At 43.5% G+C, this 10,577-nt stretch overlaps 1 protein-coding gene across 3 annotated transcripts in view; it reads left to right on the top strand.

Annotated features, from left to right (window-relative positions):
- Window positions 1-556: 556 nt before the first annotated feature.
- The window catches only part of ME3 (malic enzyme 3), a 246,150-nt gene continuing 236,129 nt past the window's right edge, over window positions 557-10,577 (top strand). For 2 of the 3 annotated variants that reach the window (XM_034933504.3, XM_003832990.6), the window contains exon 1: window positions 557-739. In XM_034933504.3, the coding sequence (XP_034789395.3) occupies window positions 557-739 (183 nt within the window). Of the gene's footprint in view, window positions 740-2,972; window positions 3,016-10,577 lie in introns of those variants that run through there. The other variant, XM_055093833.1, reaches the window with a different exon arrangement.

Raw genomic sequence — 10,577 nt, 5'->3', positions numbered from 1 at the left:
CCAGGCACTGAGAACAAAGGTTGTGGGACCGCTCTTTCAGGAACTCACCAGCTCTGCGAGCTCGCGGCCGCCAGCGCGGTCCACCCATTGGCGGGAGAGGACTCACAGACCGCAGCGCCTCACCCCGCCTGCTCCGCAGCGGGACCGCGTAGACCTCAGCTCCCCGAGCAGCGCAGGTGGGCCAGGGAAGGAGAGGACCGAGGCAAGCCACCACGCGGGATTAAGGGTTCGGGGACCCCTCGCCGCGCAGTCGCCTCTTTTTCACAGGGATGGGGGCAGGGGTGGCGCCGGCTGTCACCCGCACCGGATCTGCTTCCAGGGCTTGGTTTCGCTTTGCCTGGCTCTTGGCTAGGCCTGGCGCACTGCACGGAGCCGAGCAGGTGGCAGCCGAGGAGTGGCGGGGGCTGGAACATTTAACCCTTTGGGAGCCCCTGCCCTCTCCCAGAGGGCGCGTCCCCGGATCAGGCCCGGTGCCCCGCAGCGCGCGTGGGTCCTGGCTGGCTGGAAGGAGGCCCTGACCTTGCTTTCTCTCCCGTGCCAGGTCTGCACAAGGACCATGGGTGCCGCGCTGGGGACAGGCACGCGGCTGGCTCCCTGGCCGGGCCGGGCCTGCGGCGCCCTCCCGCGCTGGGCACCCACCGCGCCCGCCCAAGGCTGCCACTCCAAGCCTGGCCCGGCGCGCCCTGTGCCCCTGAAGAAGCGCGGATACGATGTCACCAGGAACCCTCATCTCAACAAGGTAATGGGCCAGAGGGCAGGACGGCCCGCGTTGCGATCCCGTGGCTGCCGGAAAATTGCGCCCCGCCCCCTGGACCCAGAAAGGATCCTCCCGGGCGCCCTTCCAGCGGTTTTTCTGTTTTTGCCTTGCAGGGGCTTGTTGTGACTTGGTTTGGCTTTCTTGTCCCTCCTCTCCCTTTTATGCGTGGAGAGAGGCGACCAGTAATGCAGGGAGCCTAATTTCTTCTGCAGTAACAACACAGACCAGGTTTAGATCCTCGCGGTCAGTCTGACCTGCGGTCAGCTCTCCCCTTGATGCTTACTAATTTTATTGGTCTTGGGCAGTTCATTTAACCTGCATGAGCCTAGGTTTCCTTATCTGTAAAAGAGATATAATTGTCTTAGGAATGTCGTGAGATCTAAAGAGAAAATGGGGGTAGAAAATGGGGGTACGTTACAACAGTGCCTGGTACCCAGTGGGAGAATAAATAAGGTTATGATTATTATTCTGAGAAAAAGATTAATTTGAGAGCAAGGATGGAAAAGTCTAGACTTATAGAAATTTTAGAGCTTGCAGGAGCATTAGAGATCCTAGTTTAAACCTCTTCTTTTACAAAAAACAAGACAAAGGATTTTGCCCAAGGTCACCAGCTAGTTAGTTCTGGCTCTGCCACTGGAATCCAGATCTCCAATGCTTTGGTCGAGTTCAACCCACCGCTAGCCCTTTTGTATTTGTTTTTGGGAATAGAGTTTAGTATCTTTGGTTCAGAGGACTGGGTGAGAGAAATAGAAGCAAGAGACAGATGTAGTCCTGTCTCCCCCTACCTCCTCAAATTAACTCACATATCTCATTTAAATTATCTGAGGCTCAATTTTCTCCAGCCTAAAATAGATATTATGATAGACCCACCATTTCTATCTCATTTGGTTATTGTGACAATAAAATGAATCACTGAATTTGAAATCATATTTTAAACTGTATAAAGTGCTGAATAACAATTACTGCAAAATAAAATTTTTTTTTATAATTGCTCTGACTCTGGATTGTGAAATTCAGGTGAGGCAATCTGTGTGGAAAAGATGTTTTTGAGAAGTAGGAACAACTATATAATGTGAAGTATTGTGACTGTTTCCTACAGAACTAATAGAAGCAGCTAAGGAAAAAAAATCAAAATCAACCTCTATCACACTGGACTCCTGCTCTTTCCAAAAGAAACCTTAAATTGTTTGGACGCTACCACTTTCCAAAGTGTTCAAGGTGTTTGTTATCACCTTGAATTACTTTGCTAGTAAGCGTTAGAAAATACAAACTGGCTTAAGCACACAAAGGCTCCTTCATCTAAAGAATCTAGAGGAAGGGTTGCAGGCAGGGCTTGAACCACAAGCCCAGATGGCATTGCTCAAGATGCAGATTCTCTCTGGCTCTCTACTCTGCCTCTCTGCAAGGTCAGTTTCATTCTCAAGCTCTATTCAGTGAAGTCTCTCACTTCGTTATTGCCACAGTCCTCCATCTCCTGTTCTCACACCACATCATCCAGGAATAGGAAGATACTTTTATTCTGGTAGCTCTTGGGGAAGAGAAAATACCCTTTCTCTGACGCCTCAGAAAGCAAATCCTTCTGCCTTATTGACTCTGATTAGATTCTCTCTTCCCATTCCCAAACCAAAACCAATCACCAGTAATTAAAGCCAGTCAAAGCCCACCCCTGGAGTTAAAATAGGGTTTAAGGTAGGGCCACCCACACCATCTGGCTTGGAATAAAGGGAATATAGATCCTCACAGTAAATGTGGATAGTGCCATCAGAAGGAGGAGGAATGGATGTAGAAAGCAAAACAATAAATTCCCACTACAGGCTCCAATCATTGTGAAAATAATTGCCTTAGAATTACTGGCATGTTACCAACCAGCATTTATTGCTTTGTTAAGTAGTTAAGAAAATGAAGGAAGATCTTTAAGCCTTTTTTTAAAACCTAGGTTTTGGTCCTCTGAAATCACTCTTGCCCCTGTCGTTTGCCTCTGATGTAAATTTTTTTCTCCCAAGTACCATAAATAAGTTGTTGATATGGTTTGGCTGTGTCGCCATACAAATCTCATCTTGAATTATAATCCCCACGTGTTGTGGAAGGAACCCTGTGGGAGGTAATTGAATCATGGGGTGGTTCCCCCGCATGCTGTTCTCGTGATAATGAATGAGTTCTCACGAGACCTGATGGTTTTATAAGTGCCTGACACATTTCCCCTGCTAGCGCTCATTCTCTCTCCTGCCACCCTCTGAAGAGGTGCCTTCGCCATGATTGTAAGTTTCTTGAGACCTTTCCAGCCATGTGGAACTGTGAGTCAATCAAACCTCTTTTCCTTATCAATTACCCAGTCTTGGGTATTTCTTCACAGCTGTGTAAGAACCAGACTAATACAGGTGTTATCCATAAATCTAAGGACCTGACCTTTCTATGATGTTAAACAACATCTTTTATATATTCCTGAAGTCAGTTGATGCTTGTCTGGGATAAGAAGGGTATCTAGAAGGAGGCTGACAGCCTGTTGGCCTCCCCTATTCACTCACCCTTGGGGACAGAAGGGGAGCAACAGAGGGAGTGCTTCCTGGGAGGTACTGTGAGTGCCCTTCTCTTCCCACTGGAGTGCCACCCTCTGGCTGTTCTGTTGTCCTCCAGTGCTCAGAGAGTCTCCATGGAAGGCTTGAGCCTTGGTACTTTCCATCAGCCAGGTGGGAAGATAGTGCTGTGGTTAAATAGAACAATGAGGTTGTTACTGAGGAAGCAAAATGGAAGTGCAGTTTTGAAAGAGTCTTCAGTGCTGTGCTTAGTGTTCAGGTCTGTGGGTGGATTTTTTTCTGTTAGAAGGAGAGCCCTTCCAGGCCAGGTAATGAGATTTGTCCACCTGTGTTTGGCATGGGGTAGTGCCTGAAAGATCTAGCTTAACATTAAATTCTTGGAATGTGTTCACTAGATTTGCAGCTCATTTTGACCGATTAGGAGTGGCATTTAAGTTGCAGCTGTATGACAGAGGGTGGTCAGGAGGTGGAATTATCTGAGAGAAGAGGTGCCGACCAGGGCAAGCATTGCTGCTATTGTGCATTCATTGGGTTCTGGTACCAGCTCCATCATGCTCTGGCCATGTGATCTGTGATGAATCTCATAAGCTCCTCTGCCCGTGTTACACTACTGCTTTGAGGATCACAGGAGACAGCCCCCATGTGGTAAATATTAGGTGATAATGAGGATGATTTCCATAATTGGGGTAGGAAGGCCCCTCAGAGATGATCTAGTCTGGAATTGTTCAGACTATGAGTTACAAACTATGAGACATGAAATTAGCTTAGTGGATCTACCAGTAATTTTTTTAAAGAAATGTATTAGAATGAAATAGAAAAATAGCAAATGCATTGAAGTTAATAAAGATGGATATTTTATCAGGTCAGCATGTAAAATGACTATTTTTACTGTGGATTGTAGTAACAAAAAGTTTTTGAAAATCATTGTTCTCATCCAACATTTTCATTTTCCAAAGAAAAGACAAGCCAAGGAAGAAGCCAAGCAGCTCCACAGAGATTATCATTGGTCATAGAAGTGGACAGAGGCAGCCTGCCTGCTGTATTTGAGTCTACTGAATAATGATGGCAATTCACAACTGCATAGACTGATTTAGGCATATTCCTGATGGTGACAGAATTGATACTAGATGATTCCAAGCTCCCTCCAGGAGTCTAGATTTTCTAAATGATGCAAATTAACTACTCATGAGCTTCTATTTTTCTTTTTAAAACTAATATTCTGCCTTTCTTCTAAAATTTATGTAATGACCTCTTCTATCGTCCATATGGATTTGGCAACAGAGTGAATCTTTGTTATATGACCCCTCTTTTACTCACATTAAATAGGCAACTATCAGCCCCACTTCACAGGGGTACCTTCATAGGAAGATGCCATCCCCATTCTATAACTGTAGCAACATGTTGATGGGCCATCAACATATTTCTGACCTCCATTTACCTACAGTGTCTTTTAGGAAGAGCCGTCCTATTCCCCACTTGCCAAACTAGATCTGAGTCCCCTACTATTGTCTTATCACACTGTTTCCTTCTGGCACTGAGCACACTACTACAATGGCTGGTTGGTTTGCCTTCCACACTAGACCATGAGGACAGAGACTCTGTCTTGTCACATGGCATTATCTCTGTCTGACTTGAAATGCTCAATAAATATTTGTTCTTTAAATGATTTCAATCATGTCATGGCCCCTTTCCTCTCAACTTCATTAATCTGAATGTCACTGCTTCACAGTTAGCCCAATGCTCTTGCTGCCTAAATAAATGCCTACATATGGCCCATTTGAAGGAAATGCACCTGCTTGACTCTCATCTTCCCAGACTTCAGGGCATTTAACTGAAGGGGTGCATTATTTCCCAGAACACACCAATCTTCCCCCTTTGATCCGTATGTGCTAGCAGTGATTTTTTTTTGCCATGAAATTCCACTGATCCTTCACCTGCTTCTCTGTAGTTTTTTGATCTCTTGAGCTTGATAGTCAGGGAAAGAATGAATGGAAAGTGTGCTTAGTCAAGTCACTGTGATTATGGACCAGGACATTTCACGTAGTGGGGCCTCAGAGACTGCAAGGCACCACGGGTGATGGCCTTCCCAGGTGGACTTGATACATTTAGAGCAGTAAACCTGCAAAGGCTTGATGGACAGTGCTGCAGTGTTGGCTGTACATCTGAGACTGCACAGATTTCAGCTGAATCCCTTCTGTATTCAATTATGATTTATTAGGCTTCCACACAGCTAGGATTTGCCTTTGAATAAAGTATATGATTTTGTTCTCTGCTAGCTTAGAACTTGATCTTGTCTTCTTTGGATGAGGGGAGGTTTTTACTATGGATTTGGCTCATCAATCAGGAGATGTTAAGTGTGTTGTATGGATAATTAGAAGTTTATTGGTGATGCTGGAAGGCAGATTACATAATATATCTTCTAGAGACCTCTGCTTCAGGTATGATGTAGAATTGTGCCTCCTAGTTGAGAGAAACAGTGGATTATTGTGTAAATATTAGCTCCATAAGTGGCAATTTACTCTAGATTTGAGCTTGTACAAAGACTCAGTGCATTGAAGCTCAAATACTGTTCAGATATGTTGGAACCAACTAGCAGAGGCAGGTTGAAATCAAACTTTTCTCTGTTGAATACTGTCCTAGCTTCACAGGATTACTAAGTATTGGTATTGGGGCTTTGTTTTTAGAACAGCTCAAAGAATGTTTATTAGTTGCTACAGGTTAGGCAATGATAACAATGTGAACCCCAGATACAGAGGCTTAAACAAGATAGAAGTATATTTCTCTATTAGGAACAAGTCTGGGCAAGCAATCATGAGTTGATGCGTGGTTTGACTTTGTTTCTCTGCCATCCAGTATGCATTTTATATTTCAAAGTCCAGGATGACAGGTCTTACCTCTGCTATCAATTCCACGCAGAAGCCAATTGGGAAGGGGAAATCCCTTTTAAGGGCACAACTTGGAAGTTATAAATATCACTTCTACTTACATTCAGTTGGCCAGAAGTTGGTCATATGCTACATTTAGCTGCAAGAGAACATGGAAAATGTAATCTTTGGCTGGGCACCCGTGTATTCAGCTAAAAATTCTACATTATTAAATAAAGGGAAATTGGAAATTGAAGATACTACCACAAAATGTTGATATGAAGCTTTCATTGTTTCACTCTGTCAATTTTACCCCAGCCTTTAAAAATTTATCTGTTTCTCTATATCCCCACTACCATCAGCCTTTTTCACTCCTTTGCCATCTCATATCTAGATTATGCAAGAACCTCTGAATTAATCTCCCAATTTCCAGTCTTCTTCAGTCTTCAGTCTTCTCCTCTAGATGTTTAGATCTTGGTCCTATCCTTGACCACTCTCTTTCTTTCAGACCCCTTATGGAATCCACCAGAAAATCCTGTTGCCCTGTCTTCAGACTAAATCTGGAATCCAGCCCCTGTTCACCATGGGTCACCACTGATTGAAGCCTCCAGCATCTCTCTGCTTAATGCCTGCAGCAGCCTCCTGGCTGGTCTCCTCTTTCCCTTTAGTGCCTCTCATTTATTCTCAACACAATGGCCAGGGTGATTTTTTTTTAAACTAAGTTTCAACATGTCACTCTTTGCTTAAAACCTGGCCACATCCAAGTCTTCATGATGCCTTTCACATTGATGTTCTCTAACTTCATCTCTTGCTACTCTTCTCTGCTTCACTCACTGCCCCAACCCCATTGGCCTCCTCAGTCAGTTGTGCTCCTACCTAGACTTTGCACTGACTGATCCTCCTTCCTAGAGCACACCACCCCTCCATAGCCACATAGTTAACTCCCTCCCTTTTTCAAAGTTTCTCACTTTCTCAATGATAGCTGCTTTGACCGACACATGTGAAGTCATGAACAGTCCTTTCAACCTTCTTGCTCCCCCTACGCATCCTGCTTTCCCCCATAGTATTTGACACTTCCTCATACGCTATCTAACTGCTTACTTAGTATGTCTATTGCTTATTGTCTGTTCACTTAAGATCCACTTAGGCAGGGACTTTGTCTATTTGTTCATTGATGTATCACAGGTACTTAGTTGGTGCTCGTAAGCAGTTAGTGAATGAGCAAGTCATTCAAAGAGACATCTGCTAAGGCTCCCTCCTCTCATCTCTTCCCTTCACCCTGCCTTTTGCCAAGGCCCCTTCTTTCACCCTGGTGACTCTCATCCCCCAGTGTCCTCATCTGTGGCGTTGACATGCCCATCTGGAGTGTGTATACATCTTACATCAGCCCTTTGGGTGCCCAGAGGCCCACTACAGAATGAAGTGCTGGAGGAGCACAGCACAGAGATATTAACTGTTTATCTCCAGCTTTAAGCAGAGCCCAGGGAAGAAGGAGCTCCTATTCAGAAGACACAGGTGGTGCCTTGGAACCAGAGGTGGACAAGGACAATTCTTGAGCCCACGGAAAACACAAAAGGAGATGTTTAGGGAATAGACCAGAGGTAGGAGACCCCAGCATCTGTCAGCATCTCCACTGGAACTCCCACCCTCCACTCTGAGTCCTTGGAGACTTCATCCCTGCTCGGAATTTCTGTATTTCCACTGTTCTGTAGGACCCCTATAAAAGTCAAAGGAAACCACTCAGAGCCTCCGCTCCCAAGGGTCTGAAAATCAAGGAAATACGGAATGGGGTGCCCAGAATGCAAGAGGGAGATTTGCTGTTCCTGGAACCTGAAGATGATACTCATAGTGTTTTCTCATAGGCATGTTGTAAATAATTGAATCATCCTCCAAGGAAAGTATATCGTGTTAAGTAAGCATTTGTGTAATCATTATTAAGACTTTAGAAACATTGGCTTATGTTAATGAATGCTTAATTCAAATTGCAAAATAGTAAGTAGACTGTATACTCATGAATGTTATTGTAAAAAGATATAAATATTAAAGGGCTTGGAATTAAAGTGTGAATATGATTGTGTTATGTCAGTGAGATTATGGGAGATTTATTTCCTCTTTATGTACTTTTCCTTTAATGTTCCATTTTTTTTTTCAATTTTAGGTTACAGTTTCTGTTGGGAATTGTTTCTAGAGCCAAGTAAATAATACTCAGACCAACTTTGGGAAGCTGGCCCATCTGTAGCATATAGGTGGAGATCCCTCTGAAGTCGTCTCCTTTCAAGCTTTTATTGTTGGTTATCTTCTAGAGGCAATAAAGTAATAACAAAATATTAACAGAGGAGCCTGCTGTCTGTTCTAAAAGCAGTTGTAAACAGCAATATCTAGATTACATCAGCAGCAGCGCTGAAGGGTAAATCCCATACAGAAATATGTGTTTTGCCCAGACCTGGGCCAACTGACATCTTAAGTCAGTCTAAGTCTGGGCTCCATATATGGCGTTTTTTTGGACACTTTTTCAGGCTCATCTCTAGTCTCCCTGTTTCCAATTTTTCTTGGCCTTTGTGGACCCTGAGGTTTATGGCCTTATTTTACTTCACATTTTTGTCATTTCTACCAAAGGTTTCTTTTTATCATCTACTCTCTTCTTTCCAAATGTCAGTATTATAGTGAGAGGGGGGAAAAAAGCCCTTTTCATTTCTATGGCCATTGCAAAAGGATCACTAATGTGCAGCACTTTTGTTTGCAAAGACATGGATTACAGTCAGTTTCAAAAACCTTCACTTTGATGTGTAGAAAGTATATCGGGAAATCCTTTGGGGGTGGTATCCGACTGCCTCTCTGATGCAGAGCACAAAAGATGCTCTATGATTGTGAGGAAAATGTGATGGATATCCTACAGTTGGGGGTGCCGAGGTCAGTGGTTAAAAGCATGCATTCATTTTGTATCTGAAAGGTTGCCATGCAGCCCAGTTAAAACACAATTCCTACCAAAAGGACACAGTAAAGAGTAAAATGCACCTGTCATTTGAGGAGAGGGATTTTTGATAGAAAGATCCACAGCTTTTGAGAAACTTGAATAAGAGAAAGCCAAAGCTGCATTGGCTTTCTAAAAGTGATTCTTGAAAACTAGAGGGATTTTAGAAGATACAGTTGAATGATCAGCAACTTGAGATTATTATATTTTAAAAGCATTTTGTCTTGATTCTGTGTCATCTTTTGGTAGTGAGCTACATGAAGCCCATTACTTAATTGGTCCTGAAACATCTTCCTCTGTAGTGTGGAATTCTGGAGAAGGCAGTCTCTGTTGATCGCTTTGTTTTGTTCTATTTTGCTTTGCTCTTTCAGAAAACTGAAGGAGGGAGTCTACATCTCTACAAATTGGCATAGCTTCTGAGTTATGAGGCTGCCCAGGGACTTCCCAACAGGAGAGGGATTGCCAAGTGTACAGTGGAGCTAGGGTTCCAGTCAAAATAGACATTCTGCATTCTTCTTTCTCTGGTTTTGAAAGAGGTGATGAAGATTCCAATGGAGATTCCTATTATACTGAGTTTTCTTTGGTAACGTTATGGAGGGAAGTCAAGTAATAACAGCTAATGTTTTTAGGACATGCAGTGTGCTAGGAATTGTTCTAAGTAGTTTATATATGTTAACCCATTTAATACAATATCACAACATTTTGAGGTAGACACTGTTATTATATTATTCCTGTTTTAAATTTTATTTTCATTTTTATTTTTTTAGAGACAGGGTCTTACTCTGTCACCCAGGCTGGAGTACAGTGGCACAATCATAGTTCACTGCAGCCTTGAACTCTTGGGCTCAAGTGATCCTCCCACCTCAGCCACCCAAGTAGCTGGGACTACAGGGGCAAGCTACCTTGCACAGCTAAATTTTAAAAAAAATTAATTTTCTGTAGAGACAAGATCTTGTTATGTTGGCCAGGCTGGTCTTGAACTCCTGGCCTCAAGTGATCCTCCCACCTCAGCCTCTCAGACACTGTTATTGTTCTTATATGACAGATGAGAAAACCGAGGCATAAGGTTAGCTAACTTGCCCTAGGTCATACAACTCATAGTGGCAGAACTGAGTCTTGAACTCAGGCCACCTGATTTTAGGGCTTATCCCCTACACTGTACTAACACTTCTAGTGTGCAGGTTCCCTCTTATCTGGGACTAGTGCATGAAGTCTGATGTGCTGTGGCCTTTCCAGAGAAATAACTAGTGTATTCCCTGTTCCCTACTGTGGACTTCTGATTAGCTTTTTTCACTTCCACTGGCTCTGTTAGAATTGTAGATTCTTAGAGCTGGAGAGAACTTTAAAGATCACTGGATGCCTTTTTCTCTCCCTTTAACTTTGTGTAATTCTCCCAAGACTCATTTGTTGGTTTAATTTATTCAATAGTCATTTTCTGAGTTCCTGTTTAG

The sequence above is a fragment of the Pan paniscus genome, chromosome 9, assembly GCF_029289425.2.
Source record: "Pan paniscus chromosome 9, NHGRI_mPanPan1-v2.0_pri, whole genome shotgun sequence".
Taxonomy (NCBI): Eukaryota; Metazoa; Chordata; class Mammalia; order Primates; family Hominidae; genus Pan; species Pan paniscus.
This window is presented reverse-complemented; position numbering and strand designations above follow the sequence as displayed.